At 31.4% G+C, this 24,145-nt stretch overlaps 2 protein-coding genes across 3 annotated transcripts in view; one reads left to right on the top strand and one right to left on the bottom strand.

Moving 5' to 3' along the window:
- The window catches only part of LOC132741599 (uncharacterized), a 76,358-nt gene extending 67,145 nt beyond the window's left edge, over nucleotides 1-9,213 (top strand). Inside the window, exons 19-23 of one of the 2 annotated variants that reach the window (XM_060729805.1) lie at nucleotides 5,368-5,512; nucleotides 5,950-6,112; nucleotides 6,687-6,858; nucleotides 7,222-7,336; nucleotides 7,632-9,213. In XM_060729805.1, the coding sequence (XP_060585788.1) occupies nucleotides 5,368-5,512; nucleotides 5,950-6,112; nucleotides 6,687-6,858; nucleotides 7,222-7,336; nucleotides 7,632-7,888 (852 nt within the window). In that variant the 3' untranslated portion in view covers nucleotides 7,889-9,213. The remainder of the gene's footprint in view (nucleotides 1-5,367; nucleotides 5,513-5,949; nucleotides 6,113-6,686; nucleotides 6,859-7,221; nucleotides 7,337-7,631) is intronic. The other variant, XM_060729804.1, reaches the window with a different exon arrangement.
- A 14-nt stretch (nucleotides 9,214-9,227) lies between these two features.
- LOC132741600 (contactin-like) lies at nucleotides 9,228-23,801 on the bottom strand (the record flags this gene model as incomplete). The annotated part of the gene is made up of 21 exons (XM_060729810.1): nucleotides 9,228-10,433; nucleotides 10,875-11,052; nucleotides 11,712-11,827; nucleotides 12,413-12,599; nucleotides 13,016-13,137; nucleotides 13,478-13,628; nucleotides 14,247-14,333; nucleotides 14,966-15,060; nucleotides 15,871-16,011; nucleotides 16,309-16,473; nucleotides 16,717-16,843; nucleotides 17,427-17,590; nucleotides 18,315-18,487; nucleotides 18,950-19,070; nucleotides 19,259-19,352; nucleotides 19,891-20,069; nucleotides 20,471-20,655; nucleotides 21,111-21,216; nucleotides 21,643-21,873; nucleotides 22,706-22,801; nucleotides 23,692-23,801. Coding segments are annotated over 21 exons (2,953 nt in total), but the record flags the coding sequence as incomplete, so codon positions are not given.
- Between the last annotated feature and the right edge of the window lie 344 nt (nucleotides 23,802-24,145).

Raw genomic sequence — 24,145 nt, 5'->3', positions numbered from 1 at the left:
GAAAGTAAGTGCTAATTAGTAGATAGTAAGTGCTAATTAGTAGATGCTAAGTCATAATTAGTAGACAGTAAATACTAATTAGGAGATAGTAAGTGCTAATTAGTAGATACTAAGTCATAATTAGTAGATAGTAAGTGCTAATTATTAGATAGTAAGTGCTAATTAGTAGATACTAAGTCATAATTAGTAGATAGTAAGTACTAATTAATAGATACTATGTCATAATTAGTATATAGTAAGTACTAATTAGTAGATAATAAGTCATAATTAGTAGATAGTAAGTACTAATTAATAGATACTATGTCATAATTAGTATATAGTAAGTACTAATTAGTAGATAATAAGTCATAATTAGTAGATAGTAAGTACTAATTAGAACATAATAAGTCATAATTAGTAGATAGTAAGTACTAATTAATAGATACTATGTCATAATTAGTATATATTGTAAGTACTAATTAGTAGATACTAAGTCATAATTAGTAGATAGTAAGTGCTAATTATTAGATAGTAAGTGCTAATTAGTAGATACTAAGTCATAATAATTAGTACTTACTATCAACTAATTATGACTTAGTATCTACTAATTATAACTTACTATCTAATAATTAGTACTTACTATCAACTAATTATGACTTAGTATCTACTAATTATAACTTACTATCTACTAATTAGCACTTACTATCTACTATTTATGACTTAGTATCTACTAATTATGACTTAGCATTTACTTATTAGTACTAACTATCTAATAATTATTACTAAATATGTACTAATTAGTACTTACTATCTACTAATTATAACTTACTATCTAATAATTAGTACTTACTATCAACTAATTATGACTTAGTATCTACTAATTATAACTTACTATCTAATAATTAGTACTTACTATCAACTAATTATGACTTAGTATCTACTAATTATAACTTACTATCTACTAATTAGCACTTACTATCTACTAATTAGTACTTACTATTTACTAATTATCACTTACTATCTAATAATTAGTACTTACTATCTACTAATTATGACATATTATCGACTAATTATAACTTACTATCTAATAATTAGTACTTACTATCTACTAATTATGACATATTATCGACTAATTATAACTTAGTATCTACTTATTAAGAGATAAAAATATTTCAGGTTTGGCACTACGACGCTTCCATAGTATTGTACTATTTATGTGATACATTGTCATGAAATATCAAATTAAATGTATGTATTTGTTTAAATACTCAGTAAACAATTCAAGAGATGTAGGAATTCTTTTCTAGTTACCCTTTGAGAAACTTATCGACCACAGAATAATACGGAAGCTTCATAAACAGACAATGTTGACATGTTATAAAAGTGAAAGTATGATTCAAGTTGTCGTTTTCCTCGGTTCAGGATATGTTGATAAATATCAAGGACCTATTTTATGATAAAAATGTCCTATCTGTTTTCAACAAGTATTAAGCTCGTCTAAACGTTTCGTTTAGAAAAGTCAATCATTACAAACTTTGTATGAACCCAAGGTCATTGTTACTGGTCAACAAGTGGTTTTAAAAATAACTCACCTAATGTAAAATAAACAGAATAGCTGTGTTTCCCATCTCCACCTCGACTAAAACCTAAAACCCTGCATTCATATACAATGTCTTTTTGTATTCCTTGAATAATAGCTTCAGAATCATCCCTTTCTGTTATAACATCTTTTGCCGAACGAACATCGTCCGTTGTCGGCCAGAAACGGATCTGTATTAACATTTAAGATTTTTTTAATGATTTGATATAAAAAAACATCTAACGTGTACTTTATGATACTGTTATCTTACACATAACACTTAATGTTTATGGAGAAATGTTGAAATATAAATTTTGATCATTACCATTCCATTTTTATGAACATGATATCAGGTTAGTCACGATTATATAAATAGGAAGTTAATAAATCGTTTCATCAGCCATTGAATTCACATTCTAGACCTTAGCCTGGTGGTATGGAGTATTGTATTCTTATCTGTTCATGCTTCAAATTATATTATTAAAGATGTTCTGTCTGCATTGATGGCTAATGCATAAAGTTTATCAAAATATGCGTCAACTTTAAAAGGTAGATTAAGTACCTTACAACATTACTAAATTTTTAAAACATATCTTTTTACAAAGGTTAACTTTATTCTTTAGGCGGCATGTCTAAATGTCTTTTTAATCGTTTAGATATATAGTAATGTACCTTGTATCCCTCGAGATTTTCTTCTTTACTTGTGGTACTTACACCTCACCAGATAATTCTAACACTCTGGGACGTGTGAGAGTACACATGGATTTCAGTAGGATATAAAATAGGGGCTGTAATATAAACGTTTTGATATTATTCCTCTGTTTATCCGTCTTTGACATTCCAAGTACAAGTACATACCAAATCAAAATTAACACTGTCAGTAGGGTCAGTCTCATATACATTTTTTCAGTTACTTATGTATGCATTGCAGGTATCAGAAACTTTTTTGGTTGGGTTTTACGTCGCACAAAAACAGTATAGGTCATATGGCAACTTTGCAGCTTTACTGGTAGAGGAAGGCTTCATATGCCCCTCTATGCTCTATTTCAGGCACAACCGGCACCTGAGTAAAGCCACCGAGGTTTCCTAAGCATGCTAGATAACTTCAGAAACATTGTATTGCAGATAAACATACAGCAATAATTAGTGCAACAGTATATATTATTAGGAACAAGTAAATGTTATGTATATAGTTACTTCTATATTATGGCTAAAAGAAACTACTTGAAATACAGGATGGACCATACAAAATATCAGAAAGATTCTTTTAACGAAATTAACGACATTATTAACAGTTTGGTGTACATGAAGCAAAGACTATACACCTTCTTTATGTGTATGAGCATGATAAACCTCTCCTCTCGGACCCATCCCTGCCGTCGTGAGAAGTTGTACGTCAACTGTATACCATGTATAGGGATCCAAACCTATCACTATACCAGAGGATGTCTCTCCTCGCCAACTTATTGCATCCAGTGAAGCACCGTCTACGAACCGAAGTTGGTAGTTCACCTTTGATGAAATTATACTAGTTAAACACCATAGCTTCATCAAATATTTCATGACGACAATAACAAGTACAAGTAGGACAAAATAGAATATAATGAAATATATAATATTAATTCAATGTAAACGACATTTTGTAAACTCATATCATTCAAAACATATTGGTTATATGAAGTATCCTATAAAATTGACCAACACAAACTGTTAAATGTGGGGTTTTTTCAAAATAAATTAATAAGATTATAACTTTACTGTATCTGACAATCGTGAATGAAATAAATTTTTCTCCGCGTCAAGTGTAATGTTATTAAAGAAATACCAACAAGAAAAGGGAGATAGAGTTCATTGGACGAAGCCAAACAATACACAGGACCACCGATAAGGGACGCAACGGGGCATGCAACGAACTTATTTAAAGAGAATACAAATTAATCAACACATAAACATTACTTGACATCCGAGAAGCTTCCCTCTCATATGTTCCCTGTCGTTTGGTATAACATCCCACGTGACCTCTAATGCCGTACAGTTGTGGGCAAATGCATACACGTTTCTTGCAACTCCTATTGGCACTGTGAATAATTGGGCAACATGTAAACAAAAACCCATCTTACATTTAATAAATATATCTAATCCACTTTTCATAGAAATGTCACATATCATTTTTTAAACACTGCAGGACATTGGACACGTATATTTTATTTTCATAACGTAAATGCTACAAATTTCTAAATTATCTTTTAGTTTAGATTCAGACAACAAGTATGCAGTATACTTAATTAGTTATGAAATCTCTTTTAAAACCTGACATGCTTGACACATTGTTGTTACATATAACGACTATGAATCACAAAACACCTTCCAGTTTATATTTCTGTTTTAAAGTGTTGATACATCTTATTTAAGTGTGCACGTATTTGATCACTTTGGTCAGCTAAATCACATGATTAAATGAAATATTAGCACTATATCTACAATGTATATATGAAAAACAGACTTTAAAGAACACGGTTTAAATAAGATATTAAGAGATAACTTTTACTGGCAAATAAAGGTTATCTTGTTTGAAATCAAATATACAATACCATTATTAAAGAAGGATAATTGTATCAACATATCACGCCAGTTATTATTGTAATCATAGTATTATATTAAACATATGAACGAAGTAGATTCTAAATAGGAAATTGCGAGTGCATTGTTGTAGAATAATGTACTGTCCAATTCAAATGCGCTGAAAATTTAATCACGAAAGCCGACATGCCTTTGTGATTAATTGCAAAGCATTAAAACGATACATTGTGCATTATTATACTATAATGCAAAAAATATCTATTTCCATTCTAACATGTCCTTAAAAAAAGAAAATTGATACTTGTAAATGTATAAGTAATTTTCCTGACGTAATTTGGCTTGCTGATGTCATTTGACGTGTAAGCATTCTTTTTATGCTGTGCAGATATCGTGCAATAATGCACTTGATCGCCCTATCTGTTTCATATGGGAATAGTGTAGAGCGTGTTAGAATTCTTTTTATAAAGATTTAAACAAAATAAGGCTCATACTTTCCTCGGCTGAGTAGATGTAAACACCTTCAGGTGATACAGGGCCGTCACCTAACTCGTTGAAGGCTGAAACTTTAACTTCATACAACATATAGAAGTATTCCGAACCAACTGTCGTGGCATACGTGCCAGTGTCTTCATTTACAATATCCTGTTTTAATATTGTAATGATAATAATTAAAATGTATATGATTTCACCATGAAAGTAGTGGCTGCAAAAACGATTTAAATTTGAAAATATATCATTATTTAAAATGAGAAAGTAGATTAACACATTTAAATGCCACTGGGGTACATGTTTTTATACATTTTTAAACGACATACAGACATGACAAACGTAATGCAAAAAGAGACACCCAATCATTTATTTTAACATTTCTATCAAAACAAGCTAAAACAAAATAATTTATAATAAATTAATACAATTGTTTAGAGTTCATTTATTGAACTTGTTATTGTGTATTCCATTCATTAGTACGAAGAGGCTAGTTATGAATAGATATGTTGCTATAGCATCTATATAGTTTTGAAATGGTTGAAAGAAGGACTTTATTGACTTAGATGTAAGTGAAAAACACTTTTTTTGTGATAAAACGATCTTATTTCAGTTTTGTACATAATATTCTACAGTAATGATAGCGCAATAATGGAAATTACACAAAGTTATGCATAATGGTTTTCAGTAGTGCAATATATATTATACACATATTTATATAGACTGCCAATATCTTATTTCAGCTTTATGAAAGTCACATGATCCCGGCATCTACGTTAAATCAAGGGTTTATGGAATATGTTTTCCGTTCAAGTAGAATGTATCTCACCGAGAACAGATATGATAACACGTTCACGTTTATAGACCTTGATACATCAAACAGATCTGGTAAGTATTCATGCATTAATGAGGGAAATTCTTAACTTAATTGGGGCGTGTCATTATGGGAGGAGTCAGTCGTAATGGGAGGGCTCGTCAGTGGTGCAAATCGTACTAGCATAACTGTAGGTAACGGAGCAAACCCTAAGCTTACCAAAGCTTATTAAGTTTACAGAAACAGATGTACAAAACTTATATATTTGTAATTCATTAGGGTAATTAACTTTAAAATCAAAGCAGTGTTATGCATTACTTTTGTAAAAGGAATATCATCCCTCAGAAATGATTTTTGTCTTTTATTTAAAGGACAAATATGTGTTAATAAGATTTTAAAGATGGTTTGTTAAGCATACATAAATAAATAAATAAATAAATACATAAACAAATTAGTTAATTAATTGATTAAGCTGTAAATTGTTATAACTCTTGTCATTTTATTGTTACAGAGCTGGTGTCTGTGGATACAGGCTATACAAACCTTGTACAAAAATTTGACCTTGTTTTTGATGGATATGCATGTAGCAATGGTATAATCTATACCATCAATGGATTCCTAAATTATCCTCTATATAATACATTAGCCGAATTACAACAACAGCCGAAAATAGGGTAAGTAAACTTACTAAACGATATCTTAACGATTATAAAATAACATGTCTATTAAAACTTATGCTGAAAGTGTATATTGATTAAATAAGTATTGAGTTAAGATTTTTGAATAACATTTGGACAGATATTTGGACAGTTTATTTACAGATGCAGCCACACACCAAATAATTATGTATTTTAAGTTTATAGATGCATATAGGTATGCATGCTGCGATCCCTGCTTCCTTTCTGGTTTTTTTCTTATATTGGTAACCCTAACAATGTCGAATATGTGCAGTGGTCTTGTATATCTTATAATTTCAAACAACCATCTTTAAGTAATTTAAGGAATTTCTATATAAAAGAGCTAAAATGTAACCAACAAATTATGTCATATGATCCAATATTGGTGACTTTAGACTTTAGACTTTCCAGTGAGACCAACTGTTATTTATGCTATGCGATTTTGATTAATCATTTGTTACCGTCTCAGTGCCAGTTCACTCGATAGCAACTCTAATTATGAAATGCATTTATCGTTTACATTTTTGTACCTGTTCTGAAATATGAATACACAAAAGTACGTGTTTTTTAGAATTGGAACAGATCAATTGTTAAAGTTGATTCCAAGCAATGCTAGTATCGACCTGACGTCAAAGAATACAGTATTTACCGTCTTCGTTCCGGATGATGATTCGTTCCAGTATCTAACACTTAATGATATTGAATACATCAATAAAAATCTCACCTTTGATGAAAGGATGGAGGTCAGTAATTTTGTTTCAATTAAAGAAATGTTGATCTCTTATATACATTAGAATAGCATTAAAGAGGCTCATAGGGAAGACTGCGGCATGCCCAACTTTGTTGCCTCTTTAAATAAAGTCTTTATTATTATTATTATATTATTACATTTAATTTCAAATTATATTGTATAATGCATATTGCTGTGATGTTTAAATCAACAAGCAAAGGGACATAAAGTGACCGAGCTGTCATACCATAGTAAGCGATTTGTGTATTGACTTTTTGTGTTAGTTATTTGTGTTAGATTTTAGCCTTCATTGTCATAAATTATAACTAAATTGCTAAAGTAAACTGTAACGTTCTACTGTTTTTCATATCTCTAGATTGTCCACAGACACACTGTGATAGGGCAACAGATTGACTACCGTGACATAATGGCAGGTGGATACACAAGACATGCGTATGACAGAAATATATCCGTCATTTCAAAGACAGATGGTTAGTTGTTACCAAAATTGTTGTCATCTGAAACAAATGTTTAGTATATATCTAATGGATATTTGGTTTGCTTGATTTAAAGAAAAAAGTGCTATTTTTTTTTCTCTACAAACGTGTTATAAATAGTTCATCATATAATTATTCAAATTGTTTAGCAGTTGTTATGCGCATTTTTAGGCCTGAATATAAAAATGAATAAAATTATTATTTTAAGGACAGTAATTTTTTATGCATTTTACCCCTTGATAATTATTGGCAATAAAAGGGTTACTGAATCATCACTGCTATATTTCAGCGTTCTACCTCAGATGGGAAAAGGTTGAAGCGAAAATAGTTCGTCCAAATATTCTAGCAACAAATGGCGTCATTCATGTTGTAGATAGAATGTTCGTATCGACACCATACCAACATACAACAACACCGCCAACAACAACTCAAAAACAACAAGTGTCTTCCGCAACAACAATTGGTGCTTCAGTAAACATAACTGTGTTTTTCTGTATCATAGCTTTTCTCACAGATCATTACGATTGGACAAAAGCCTTAAGGTGATAAAAGTAAAACAAAAAGTGATTAAGCAAAAGAAAATGTAAACCTTTGGATCATAAAGAAAAATTTATTGAAATTTGGATGTAAACACAAAAAGTGACATTCATGACGAATAACTGCAAGAAATGGAAATTGTAGATAGATACGTTTCAAATAAAAATTTGATTTAAAGGACCAGGAAGTTTATTGATGTTGACAGTAAATGATATGCACTGTACAAGAGTGATATCAATGGAGATATAATGTAATTAAAGGATAAGATATTCGACAAATAGATGATAAATCAGTTCGAATGGCAGCTAATTTAATTACGGATTTGAACAATTGTTGTTAAAGAAAAAATGAAGTGTTCCTGGATAGAAACACGATTGATACGGATCTGAAGTAAAGGAGTGATAACGAAATACAATACAGAAACTGGTTAGAATGGATTTAAACTGATTGGACCAAAATTACATTGAAAATTTCATGGTATACTTTGGTAATGAATCAAATGGAACCTGTTGACATGTCAGAAAGTTGCATATAGCATTTAAAGGACCATAAATGGAATGGCCGTGCGTGTTTATCATGCGGAGGCAGGGTGTGTTTATCATGCGGAGGCAGGGTGTGTTTATCATGCGGAGGCAGGGTGTGTTTATCATGCGGAGCATCGCTGTGATAATTCATTGTTGTAAATATTCATTCAAGTATATGTAGCTTTTTGTGAAAATAATGCATCAGGCAAACAGGAAAAATTGAGAGACAAAAACACGCTGAGATTAAACTATATTGTTTAGTAGCAGTAGACAATTATGACATTATATGTCAAATATTGACATTTCATGTCAAATACATGTATATGAAAGAGGTTTAGCAATGACTGTATGATGAATGATACTTGTATTAAAATTTGTGAAATATGGTACAATACATAAAAATTCTCAAATCGAAAGCAATGTTTATACTACGCAAAAAGTTGTAATATTTTGACACGTGTTTTGCAATAACAAAATTTCACCAACTTAGAATTTGTAAAATGTTCATACAAATATACAATAGTTGTCTTTTGTTCAAATGTTGACAATTAACAAACAAAAGTCTTAATATAAAAGTATGGCATACGTTAATCTAATAGTGCCATGTGGAATGTTGTATTTGCTAAATAATCTGTTCATAACGTAACCTTACAAGATATAGTTACTGTTCATGACAAACATTTTCATTAACAGATTGGTAAGAGATTCCTAGACTCAGTTCTAGCATTTATTATAAAAAAGTGAGACAGTTGCATAAGACAATGGTATGGTGAACTTATCATGGAAATCCGACATGGTAGTGTGTAATACAAAAAGAAAACTTCAAAGCAATACCACAAAATACCATAAACTCACGGGTAATATTCAATTCAGATACTTTTGAATTATTCATATGAATTGTTTTAATAATGTATATAAGTTAACTTGTATATTTGTATTTCAATATAACTTTGTCCCACGCGATATTGTTTGACTGGAAGACAGTTATGTTTATGTATAATATACGTTTGACAGATATTTCTTAGATGTTTTTATTAAAAGATGTTTATGTTTGGATGTTATGATATAATTATGTATGTTATGTATAATTGTTGACTGGCAGAATAATGTCCAATGTGTTCATTTATTTCTTTATTATTGAACTATTAGATGAATAAAAATGTTAAAGTTCACCTGATAGTATGTTTTACCTAGCATGTGCGTTGCACTTGTTTTATTCTAATTAACGTTACTGTAGGCATATAAAATATATCTTGAAGACAATTTTTATAAAATTAATAAAAACAAAATTATACTGTAACAAAATCTTATGGTGCATTATTGAACAATTTATTATATAGAATATATCACATGAAAATTGAACGTAAATTCAATAAAATGATCCGGAACAAAATATTATGCTGTTGTTTAATTAGGGATGTACTTGTATAATAATGATACCGTCAATGCTCCATTCACTTTACAATCAAAATCCATTTAATTCAGGTATGTTGAAAGTATTCTTTTTCAAATTCAAACAATGATTTTTTTTCAAACTATATTGTATACACTTTACACCTACAAATTGAAGCAAATATATATAATTTTTTATACACTTGAAGGATACAGCAATAACAATTAAATAAACAATTATCGTAATGATGCTCATATCCTAATATCAAGATGTTAATCTAAGTTTGCATAAGATATCATGCTTCGGAGCTTTGTTTAATCCATTCGTTACCAGAAAAAAAACCCAGAAATTATTCTTCATCTAAGTATGGCATCCTCAATTCAATAATGTTACATATTGGCGGCAAAATATGATTTAGAAAAATACAGGTGAACAAACAGAAAAAAAGCACGAAATGGTAAATTTGGAATATGGTTGTGGGCGATATGATCTATTGAAATCAAATTGCATTATCAGACTAAATAACGAAGCAAAGTAACAAACATCAGTGCAATGAAACATTTAACATATGAAGGATAAAACATATTTGCTGAAGCCAAAACTTCTGACGACGACGGATCAAATGCCACAAGCCCTCCTGAAAATATAATATACAAATATCTAAGTAAAAATCAAATTCTTGTCTGTATTGTATAATTTATGTGATACATTGACATCAAATATCAAATTAAATGTATGTCTTTGTTAATATAAACAGACAATTGAAAAGATATATGAATTATTTTCTAGTTACCCCATGAGAAACCTTTCGACAACAAAATAATTTGGAAGCTTCATAAACAGACAATGTTGACATGTGAAAAAATGAAAGTATGATTCAAGTTGCCATTTTCTTCGGTTAAGGGTGTGTTGATAAATATCAAGGACCTCTTTTATGATAAAAATGTTCTATCTGTTTATCAACGAGTATTAGACTTTTGTAAAAGTTTAGTTTAGACACCTTAACCAAAGTCAAGATTTTACAAATTTCTTTGTATGAACCTATTGGTCAACATGTTGTTTCAGCAATAAAACTCACCTAATGTAAAATAAACAGAATAGCTGTGTTTCCCATCTCCACCTCGACTAAAACCTAACACCCTGCATTCATATACAATGTCTTTTTGTATTCCTTGAATAATAGCTTCAGAATCATCCCTTTCTGTTATCACATCTTTTGCCGAACGAACATCGTCCGTGGTAGGCCAGTAACGGATCTGCAACAACATTTGAAATATTTAAAATTTACTTGATATATAACACGTCATATTTATCATATTGTATCTTACTCCAATCTTAAAAATAACCTTTAAGTTAAACTATGAAGAAATGTTGAAATAAAAATTTTGATCTTTGTGATTCAACGTCTATGAACATGGTACCAGTTTGTTTATTATTCATCTTTAAGGTCCTAATATAGCGACAAGACAAGCAACATGCATCACAAATACAAGTATCAAATTTATACATAATTTAGTTATTTTAAGTAAATAGACAAGGGCTCGAAATTCCCTTTGGAATTATTATAATGTACATGACAAACACAGTTTGCTATTTCCCACATTAATGCATGGTGATATTAATAAGTTCACAAAATTATTTCATCAGCAACTGAATTCAAATTCTAGACCTAAGATGGTATGGAGTATTGTTTTCTCTTTTTTTGTGCTGATGCTTCAAATTACCAGATGTTCGCTACTGGATATAGTGTCTCAAAATATGCGTCATACTTCAAGGTACACTGTATATTAAGTAAAACAACTACGCTTGCAACATTTCTTAATTTCTTTAACATTTCTTTTTACATAAATCAACTTTATTCTTAAGGCGGCCTGTAGAAATGTCTTTTTAATCGTTTCATTATATTGTAATATACCTTGTATCCCTCCAGATTTTCTTCTTTACTTGTGGTACTTACTCCTCGCCAGATAATTCTAACACTCTGAGAAGTATGAGAGTACACATGGATTTCAGTAGGATATAAAATGGGAGCTGTAATATAAACGTTTTGATATTATGCTTCTATTCATCCGTCTTTGACATTTAAAGTGCATATCAAAGCAATGTTGACACTGTCAGTAGGGTCGGCCTAGTATACATTGTTTCAGTTAATTATGTATGCATTGCAGATATCACAGACTTTTTGGCTGGGTTTTTCGTCGCACAAAAACAGTATAGGTCATATGGCAACTTTCCAGCTATACTGATGGAGGAAGCCTTCATATTCCCCTCTGTGTCTTTTTTCAGGCACAAACGGACACCTGAGTAAAACCACCGACGTTGCCTTAGGAAGCTAGGTAACTTTTAAAAACATTGTATTGCAGATAAACATACAACAGGAAAAAGTGCAACAGTATATATCATTAAAATAGTCTTCCTGTTCACTTTTGTTTGCATGATTACCTTTCTCATGTTTCTGCTGAACAAGTAAAATTAATGTATATAGTTACTTCTATATTATGGCTGAAAGAAACTACTTGAAATACAGGTTGGACCATACAAAATATCAGAAAGATTCTTTTAACGAAATTATTAACAGTTTAATTATTATCAGTACATGAAGCAAGGACTACACACCTTCTTTATGTGTATGAGCATGATAAACCTCTCCTCTCGGACCCATCCCTGCCGTCGTGAGAAGTTGTACGTCAACTGTATACCATGTATAGGGATCTAAACCTATCACTATACCAGAGGATGTCTCTCCTCGCCAACTTATAGCATCCAGTGAAGCACCGTCTACGAACCGAAGTTGGTAGTTCACCTATGATGAATTTATACGTGTATAGTACCAAAGCTTCATCAAATATTTCATGACAACAAGTAGAAGTAGAACAAAATAGAATGTAAAAAATATAGAATACTTATACAATGTAAACGGCATTGTGTACAAAATGTATTGGTTATATGAAGTATCCTATAAAGTGGACCAACAGAAACTGTTAAATGTGTTTTTAATACTTTAGTTAGATTATAACTTTACTGTATCTGACAATCGTGAATGAAATAAATTTTTCTCCGCGTCAAGTGTAATGTTATTGAGGAAATACCAACAAGAAAGGGAGATAGAGTTCATTGGACGAAGCCAAACAATACACAGGACAATCGATAAGGTGCGCAACGGGGCATGCAACGAACTTATTTAAACAGAATGCAAATTAATTAACACATAAACATTACTTGATATCCGAGCAGCTTCCCTCTCATATGTTCCCTGTCGTTTGGTATAACATCCCACGTGACCTCTAACGCCGTACAGTTGTGGGCAAAGGCATACACGTTTCTCGCAACTCCTATTGGCACTGTGGGTAATATTGGGTAATAAGTAAACTGTAAAACATTCTACATCTTATAAAGATATCTCATTCACTTTTCATACAAAGGTCTCATATCAATTTTTTTTAAACATTGCGTGTCATTGAAAAAATATTATTGATTTTTATTATAACATAAATGCTGCAAATTTGTAAATTATTCTTTTATTTTACATTAAGACAACAAGTATGCATGATCATAAATTAGTATAAAAATATTTTTAAACGTTTGAAGCATTTTGTGCTATATATAAAGACTGTGAATTAGGAATCAAGGGAATGGAGTGAAGTGTGTAAGAATTGTCGTGAGGCAAAATAACGTTCATACTTTCCTCGGCAGAGTAGATGTAAACACCTTCAGGTGATACAGGGCCGTCACCAAACTCGTTGAAGGCTGAAACTTTAACTTCATACAACATGTAGAAATATTCCGAACCAACTGTAGTTGCATACGTGCCAGTGTCTTCATTTACAATATCCTGTTTTAATATTGTAATTATAATAATTAAAATGGGTATGATGCATCATGAAAGTAGTGGCTGAAAAACGATCAAAATTTGAAAATATATCATTATTAAAAAGAAAAAATATAAAGAAGTTTAATATAAGATATTTAAATGACACCGGGTTACATGTTTTTCATACACTTTTTAAACGACATACAGACATGGCAAACATAATGCAAAAAGGACTTTCTATCATTTTTGTTAACATTTCAATCAAAACAAGCTAAACAAATACAAATACATTTGTTTAGTGTTTATTTATTGAACATGTGCGTGTTGTTTAATCAGTACATAATTCTTAATTTGCTATAATATATCTATATAGGTTTTAAATGGTTGGAAAGGGGGACTTTATTAACTTACTAGATGTAAGTGAAAACACTTTTTGTGAGTAAAAATAGTGCAATAATGGAAATTACACAAAGTTAATCATCATGGTTTACAGTAGCGCAATAAGGAAAGTTACACCTTTTATTGATATATATAACCTATATAAATGAATATGATAGTTTTATAAAATTGCACTTTTAAAGCTAAATTAGAAGATTTAATAAACTATTCTTCGTTAATAAGAGTAAATAAACGATTTACCTCTTTAAATTTTGTAGTAGTGTTTGCCAATCTCCAGTATACAACATAACCTATTCCAGGCCCTCCTTGATCTTCTGGTGGTAGAGGCTTAAATATACAGGAAAATTGATCCAGTGCAATCTTTTGACATGTTATGTACCAAGTGGTAATTACAAAGCATACATGTTTTATTTGTTTATTTGACGTTATGTGACAGGACAAGAAAATGGACATTTAAAAGACCAGACGGGGTCTTATGCATATATTAACATTAAGAAAGGACAACTGTTAATACGCTGTTCGGTTAGCCCAATAAGTAGAGCGTTGAACTGTGAATGGGCGACTTGGGCTCGATTCCCGGACGGTGCAGGTCAATTTCGTTTTGGTTGATCATGAAATCCTTTCTACAGCCATTCGCACTTGACCTCTGTTCTGGCATGTACAGAAGTTTCAGTTCCTTGCGAATGTGAAGGCACATAGTACTGGTAAACTGCTTGACAGAATGCCCAGGGACGATGCGGTGTCTGAACTATGTTTCTGTAAATGTGGCTTACTGTCGTGTTTAGGGGTAAAAACTATCACCACCACCACCAGCAACTGTTAATACTTTAAATTATCTTTAAGAGATTTATTGAACATTAATGGCATTAAAACATAAACAACAGATATGAATAAAAGCAAAAGCAATGAAAGATGAATGCCTAAGATCATGTAAGTAGCACGATATTTTTCATACTTACAGTCCACGTGATGGTAAGAATCCCCACGCTACCACCTCCTCCTCCAACATTATCTGGGTACTTTGACGGCGGTGCACCGGGTATTTTGTACACGGCTGTTTCATCACGATATAAAAGTAGTACTTTTAAATTTATACTAATTTGAGATTTCTAGTTACAAGTATTAAAATTTTATGCTCAAGTATTTCCCTGCACAAATATGTTTGATGTATTTTATCGTTGTAGAGAAGTAAAAGATGTTACCTTACTGTTTTCAAACTGAATAAACTACCAATTTCTCTGCTACATACTTAAAAATTGTGCGTCTTTCATAAAAAGACAAAGCAAACAATGGAATATTTCCATTTCATATAATATTTAGTGTAACTCTTCAGCCGAATTCATGAACGAACCTCTGGGCAACTTTATAACACACCTGTGACGAGTTAAATATGTTTCTGAGAAATGACTAAGATAAAAATCATATTATTCACATGATATTGCAAAGCCAGGACAACCCCGTTAAACGTCAGAAATCACAATGTTCAATTTTATTAAAATGAGAAATTGATGACATTTTAAACTAAATGACATTTGTCAAACAAATCTTTTATATTTTTTTTTATTTGGGTTTTATGTTACGACAATGAAATAAACAAACGGATATGGATCCCAGATTTTGTTTTTGCCTATAATAGTATTATATTACAGGCTCTGGAGGCCAATCGATAGCTTCTTAACCTACTTTGCGTGTTATGATACCTAAGAAATTTCAAAAGGTCATGTAATGATAGTAGACAATTTGTTATATTCACTTAGGTCATCAACGAATACAGTTCCGATTGCATCAATGTCACAATGTAAATTATCTTGTAAGATAACAGTGGATTTTCTAAACAAGATAAGTTATTTTAGGAGACATTTACCTGAGCTTCTACTGGCTTGTCCAACACCAAACGCGTTCACTGCTCTCACTCGGAAATAGTAACTGTTGCCAGATTTCAAACCATCAACATTTATTGCATGTTTTTGTGTACCAGTTATCTGGGATAACGTGTAAGGTATGTCTGTAAAGATATACATTGGATCATTGGCAAAATATTTGGTAAAAGAATGTACATTGACAATTTTAACGCATATTCCGCTTAAAACTGTACATGCAAAATATTTAATTAACTTTTCAGTGTATTTATGGCCAAGGACAGGAATAGTCGTATTTGAGATAAATCTTGAGATAATACATATGTAATATTGCATTCTGTTTCATACTCTGTGGTCCTTGTTTTTGTGCTAGAATTAAAGAATAAAAACTTGTACTGAGTTAAAAGTTTTATGATTTTGACTTAATTCAGAAAATTGATTACATGTATACACTGGAGCCCACGTGTTGTTATATTCGGTGCATGCTTCTATGTTATGGAACTGTGTCGGTCGACCATGAGTTTCCCCTTCTGTCCAGACTACAACTGCAGAAGTTGATGTAATTGTATTTCTGTCTAGCCTGACACCAGCAGGAGGTCCTGGTGGTCCTTCAATAGACAAAAAATATCATCATCCATAAAGAACATGGCAAATTGCTTTCATACAAAACCATTCTCAGGAAAATCAGTATAACCGCATATAAATTTGATTTGAATTCGTGATAGAAAAACAAGTGCGAAAATCCAATGTACATGTAGCCACTGATATTAATTTAGTATGAAAATAGTCCTTTGTGAAAACATTTTGTAATATCTACACTGCACTGATGTATTCATGCGCAAGATGTATACCTTCAACAGTAAACACGGCGGAAGCATTGACAGCATCATACGTTGTCTTGGCAACACACGTGTACATGCCGGTGTTATCATACCGTGCTGATCTTACATATAAAGCTCCCGGATATTGCGTCGTTCCCTGCAATGATACAGGCATTGTAAAAGCTGCGTACTTTTAAATGATACATATAAATGACCGTAATTTTGAATCTCAAAATATTTAAAACATCATAGTTAAAAGGAATTGCGTTTGTATTGAACTTGAGCATAAACAGCGGCTGTGTTAAGCTAATTTGCATAACGGAAGACAATTGTTTCATCAGAACATGTTTTTCTTGTTATTCAATATAATGAATCTAAGATTACGTACATGTACGATATACATGTATAAATTAAATGCTATATATCAATAAAGTGAAAGCAAATAATGAATACTATGTATAGATATATACAAACAGTTTAGCCTGGATAATCCTTCCTTTAAATGCGAATGCATTTATCAGAATGATATTTTGTATATGCTGCACGAAACAAAATACCTCGGTCTATTGTTTATAGAGAAAATAAAATTAATTAAGTTCAGAGTCTCACAATTATAAAGCTAAAATTTTCAGGAAATAACAGTTTTATTTTCAAATTTGACTTTCTCAATTTATTTAACTACATAGATAATAAGAAAATAAGGATATAACAATGATATATAAGATAATTTTGATAGTTACCAGTGTAAGGTGTTGATTGTTTCTAAGGTTGATCTCGCGACCATTGAATCGCCAAACATAAATGCTGTCAACGTTTCCCGGAAATGACGCATCACAAAGTAACACGGACGTCTGGTTAATCTTGCCAAGCGTGTTTTGTGGCCGCATGTTTATAACTGTGTTAGCTGTTGAAGTAGGCAAAATTAAAACTGATAAATAAAACACAGAAGTCTAACATTAAGTCTTTTTGCAGATTGGGAGATCACGTGACATTTGTTTGAAATAACATTCTGTCACCACTAGTGGCAGTGCCCGAGACTTAAAATGTATCTGTTTATATTTTCGATATATCTATTATTGAACAATAAAAATGTATATACTATAATCCAAGCAGATATATACAAATAAGTTACTTTTCCTGTTATATTTGCACCCAGTTTTTAATGCAAACTTTATTTTGTAATACAAACTTAGGATACAATTCACAAAAAAAACATATTCCTGCACTGCTGGAAAAGTATACGAACAGCATTATATAAAATGTAACAAATGACACCACGTGATGCTCCATTGTTCCTTTCCACAGTCATATCAAATCCATACTGCATCCCACATAGCCTCGTTTTTTTTACCAGAGTCCAAATTGTTCAAATCAAATAGTAACAAAAAGTTACACAAAATTCACGTGACCACCCAGCCTGTGAACACTTATATTCTTAGCAAAGCGAAGGAATATTAACATATTAATAGTTTGTAAGCTTTTATTGCCCTATCACAGTAATTGATGTAGTTACATAATAAAAAATGTAGGCATTTACATCAAAGTTTCTTTTATATCAACCGTTATTGGTTCACAACAGAAAAAGATGCAAGATTTTAAAGTTTGTTTTCCAAATAGTTTAAACATACAAACTACTTTAAGCTCGCCACAACTTGTATCTGATCCATAAATATTTGTTGCAACACAACAGTACGTCCCAACATCACCGGTTTGTACTTGTGCTATAAATAGACTTCCGTCTGAAAGTAGTCGAACACGTGACGAACCATCATCCGGCGTTGGATTAATATTGCCGCCATTTCTGTTAAGTAACATATGTATCAGAAATGTGTCGAAAACCAGACTGTGTAACCAGACGAACTGGTATCAACGGAGTAACAAAGTTTAACATTTGTCAAAGGAGTTTAGTTTTTTTTTTATTTATTTATTTATATATTTATTTATTTATCTATTTAGTTTGTATTTTATATTTTATTGTTAAAAATGCTTTGTACTAATCATGCTTAGATATGGGATTTAATTTCATATCCAATTTGCAGATTGGTTTGGCCAAATGTCATGTCACCCGTCGCTAAACAGATATACAGACTTATAAAGTTCATACGTGAATCAGATCTGGCATTATGAATAAATATAATTTCCCGGTATCTAACACCGATTTTTGTCTTAATGTGATTAGAATAATAAATAGGACAGAAAGAGAAGCAGATCATACAATTCCGCACTTGAAGGAAACATATACATATAAATGATTTAAGACTACCTGGTCCATGTAAATTCTGGGAAAGGTGCAGCCTCTGGAGAACAATCTAATGTGACATGACCGTTAATGGCTGCCGTCTGGCTAGGATTTCTTGGGCGTTTGTGAAAGGATGGTTTAAATGCTGAAATATAATTGAAAGTAGTATAATAATCTGAATATTGGGATCGTATGCAAACATAGGCAAATGGTGCATCAAAATATCTTTAAAATTTATCTTCAAAAAGTTGATGATACTTATGGAAGAAATAATGACAGCAAATATCTTAAAAAATATAATCTATCGGAAGACAAAAATGAAAGACAACCTACAGAGTACACGAAGTTGTGCTGAACTATATGAGTAGCCATGGGTGTTCATGGCAACACACTGGTACATTCCGGCATGCCGGGCTGAATCTAAACTCTAAATGGAATACAAAATAAAAACAAATCAATTGAACTGATTAACAGTATTGTTTATAATGCAAATTCAAGACAAAGATTACAACTCAAAATTTAATGAAACAGGCAAAAACTAAGTATAGATTTTCTTAAAGTTCTTAAATGTAATACTTAATCTAACTTATTTTATATTCCTTATCCTAGAAGGAAAACGGGTTCAAGTCTATTAAAAAATCAATCAAAATTCTTCTAATGTACAAGAAGTATCCAATGCACACAAATGTATAATGTAAAGGGAAGTAATTGTGCATAATACATTATATCATTGGTGAACAGATTGTTTCCTTTTCATAGTATAGAATTAAGTTTATACCGGATCTAAACTTACAAACTTGCAGTGTATATGTAGTGTTAACTCACATCAATTAGTGATGTCTTTTTTAAATAAAAGAACGGACAAAAATAAACAATATTATTTCAAAAACATAGGAAGTTATAAGATGTAAAGTAATTCGATTCTTGCTAAGTCTTGTTAAAATAACAAAGTGGATGCAACTTACTTGAAACTTTATAGTGTTCCTCTTTACTTCAAAATCTCCAGGGACTGATTGTAAAATTTCACCATTTTTATACCAAATGTAGACCCCAAGCGGAATTGCTTTTGCCTCACACCGCCAAGTTAGTTGACTTCCGGTGTCGGCGTGCAGGTCGGGCAACGGGAATCGGAAGTAAGGTCGGGCTTCAATTTGAAATTAACAAAATATGAATTACTGGAATAATTTTCTTGTACATAAATCGTTTACTTTGATACAAATTTATTTTAGTTGTCTAAATGCAATTGATAAGGAGATGTGTTTTATGTTCGATTTAACAATACATGTACGTTTACTTTCTTTCATAATTGAATGATTGAATATCTTACGTTTCGTATTTGTATTATACCTTCATTTCTCGCTTAAACTGTAAAAATGTACATACATGTTATTTCATACCATATGTTTAATCTGCAAAAGTTGTAAGCCAATTTATTTTAAGCATATCCTCATAACCATTAGGTGAATTACTTTACAATATATTTTAACTGTTGAATCATGTAAAACCATGTATATGAAATTGAACAAGTCATAGTAAAATATATACCTTCAATAACAAGGTTGTGGACAGCCTGAACTCGAGCCCCGGTGTCCCTCATCACCGTACAGTAGTAAGTTCCCGCGTCCTCTAGCTGGACATTGGCTATCTCGAGTATTCTATTATGATCACTAAGGGTGCTCGTTGTGGGCAACTGGAAGTCTTTTCTTGACCAAGTGTATGTAAACGGTAACCTAAATTCATGAGAGAGAATGTTTATTCGTTGTATTTGCTTTGTTAAATTCTAAGAGGAATATGACCATGTCCGTATATAACGGTAATCTAAAATAAAACCCGAAAAAAAGTTTTAGTAGCAATGAGATTACAAAACCCAAAACATCTTCAGGACTATTTCGAAAGAAAGTCAGTTATTTTTATGTTTTGGGTCATAGAACCAGGTATAGTAATCCTTAAAGCTGTTTTTCTGCATAAAATTTATAAGAGACTCCAATCAACTACTACCGAAAGACTTAAATTAAAGAAGCTAGTAAAGACAGTATTATTATTTAAAACCCCGGCAACTCTAATAATACTGGAAATATGTATTTATAATTAATGTAAGATACAATGTACTTGTATTTTGGATCAGATAATGCAATATTAAAGTAAAAGTGATTAAAGCCAGCTTCTTTGCATAAATATAACGTACGTGCCATATGCAAGACACTCAAGTTTTACTGTATTGCCACGCAATGGTTTATTTGGAAACGAGGCAATAAATCCATCAGCAATTTCAGGACCCCACGTAGCCGGTACTGAAAAATAATAATTCAAAATGAAGCCAATAATATAATTCCAATATTTTTATCTATTATAAGCGAAGAAATAATCATTATAGAATTAAGGATTTGATTTCATTTGACTGTTTCAATAGACAATATCTAAGAGATTTTACCCATAGCAACTGAAATGGTGATAAGAAGAAAGTTATACTAAATACAACGTAACTTTTGTTCATAAAAAGCAAAATTGTGTTGCGATTGTTTTAATAAAAATTCATGAATCATGGTAATGATGCTACGGGGTATGACATTTTTAGGAAAATATGTAAAAGGTCAAAGTCTCGATTAAATCAGACCAAACGCTCATGGTCTTTTTTGCACGTTGAATTTAAATCTACCTATTACTTTTATACGGTTCTTCCGACCAATTGCTGCAAGTACCTGGAGCATTAAACATACCTTGATGTCTGATATCTAAGGGTATAGGGAGACTAATACGACTTGGCGGCTGGTCGGTACTCATTTTGTCTGAACCGGAAGTAAGCTTGACAATACACCGGTAGTCTGACTCATCGTTCTTAGTGACTTCAGAAAAATAAAGCTTTCCATTGTTAGAGATGAAGACATACGGATTGAGTTCTGGTCGCACAAAATCAGCGATTTCTCCTCTATACCATTGGTAACTGACAGCTAAAATATAAAAAGATAAAATTTAAAGTTTCTAAAAGAATAAACAGTGAACCATTAACTAGAACGGTAAAGCATCATACTCCGTTTTTGGAACATGAACAAGTTTTAATGAAAGTATTTATTTAAGTAATAAGTATTTTGTTGTCAACTCGCTTAATTACATATCCTTAAATATCTCTTACATGCACTAATGTTATCACCAACAGTCTTGACAGAATGCAAAGGAATGTAGGAAAAAGATCTCTTATCTATGTCGGCCTGTTTCATAGCAAGATTTGGCTGAAAACCTTTCAAAGTTTCTTTTTAAATGAAAGTACATGTATTTGCAAATGCGTATTCTAATTCGGATTTTCCAAGGTTTCCAGCTGTAGTCTTGTTGGCAGCAAACAAAATAAACGTTATGACTTTTGTTTTGAAAAAATGTTAGTTATAACTATGAAACTGCAATCATTTACTTAAATAAAAAAATAACGATAAATACGAGACAATAAAAACACTGTATGCAATAAGTTATCAGACAGTGAGGTTTTGCTTTTACAGCGAGACAGTTCCTTGACGTGTTATACATGTATATTTGGTTGATACAATTTTGTTGCCCTGCAAACGAGAGATGTTTTACAAGTATTTTTTAGGCATACATTTCCGATCAAACAGTGCTACCAAAATTTATGGTTTCTACGTTTGTTTGTATTAATTCATCGTAGTTTAATTTATTCCTAAAATATAAACATATATACACAAATTTGAATATCAGTCAATTAAATAAATTTATGTAATGATGTTATATCATATGTATAAATGTGCAGAAAGAAAAATAAGCACGTTGGTTTACCTGGCTTAAATGGTGGTGGGGAACATTCAATAGCCACACTCTGGTACTCCAAAGCAACAACAGGTGCCCGTTGTACATTACTAAAATATTCCAGTACTGAAATATGTTGTGAAGAAAATGTTATATATTGTTTTTTATTCATGCACTTTATAAAGTTAAATTAAGGAAAAATAACAATACTGTAATTCAAATGATGCATGTTCAGCAATTACCTCCCTTGCATATAACTAATCTTTGTAGGACGTTAAAAATATTATTGTATAACATTTGATTTGAACATCTTTCGAAAGTAAATGAACGTTAAAAGGTTGTATTGCAGGAAATTAGACAGTTGGTCATGTAAATTCTACAACATTCTCGCGTGATCAAACATCACATTACACGCATGCTTTTGTGCCATGAACTGTAAATCGCTGGACAACTGCCGAAATTACAGGCAATTACAACATAACCAGAATATGTTTTAGTTACAAAATATTGACATCATTTAGGCTAGAAAATGCCTATTTTTTCAGATAAAATTGATGAAACTCTAGTAAATTAAACACAATCAGCTGGAGATGGACAATCCCAGTTGAAAAAATGCAAATGTTAGCTTATCTATATAAACAGAGACATAGATAACAATTGTACTTACAAAAGACCAAGGTAACTTGGGACGGTATCATTCATTCATTAAAAATGAACTGCAAATGTTTATTCGCATTATAAGTAATCATTAAAATATATGCATTCCTTTCTTATTGAAAATTTGGCTTAGACTTTATCGAAAATATAATTCTAATTACTTCCCTTTAATTTGCATGAAATGTAAATTCGGTAATATCTTTACAAATAAGACGTTTTGCCTTAAAGTATTGATAAATCTTCATTTGAGCATCAACGTTATGATATAATACCATAAAAATGTGTGTTACAGAATCTTTAAGTAGACAAGATAACAAAGAAACTGTCGTAAATTGGTATACTATTAGTCACATAATTACCTCCAAACGTGATACTAGCCACATCACTGTATATTGTACCAAAGATATTAGTCGCCACACATTGGTATAGACCCGCGTCTTTTGATTCCGTGGGGTTCTCTATAACCAGCCTTTAAATAAATGTATAAATTGATTATGAACCATTTGATTAATAATTTGTTTCAGTCTATATTTGTATGTTTACTTTGTAAAATTGGCAAGAGAACTTGATAAATTAAGTGCGATACATCAATGCAAGTATACTGTGAAACATGTGCATTGGTATATCTGGGTGTATTTGATTCACTGGTACGCAGAGTGCGCATGACCCAAATGTTACTTCCGTTTCACAGGAAATGCCGTAGTGTAAACAAATATATATCTAGCACGCTGTGTGCTTTAAAACATATTGCATGGGAGTCAAACCTGACCAGGAACAAGTCGTTGTTTTCTTTGAGCAAGAAAGTTTGCATTC

The sequence above is a fragment of the Ruditapes philippinarum genome, unplaced genomic scaffold (assembly GCF_026571515.1).
Source record: "Ruditapes philippinarum isolate M1 unplaced genomic scaffold, ASM2657151v2 ctg5170_1_1_1_1, whole genome shotgun sequence".
Taxonomy (NCBI): domain Eukaryota; kingdom Metazoa; phylum Mollusca; class Bivalvia; order Venerida; family Veneridae; genus Ruditapes; species Ruditapes philippinarum.
The sequence above is the reverse complement of the archived record's forward strand: the minus strand, read 5'-3'. Positions and strand labels throughout refer to the sequence as shown.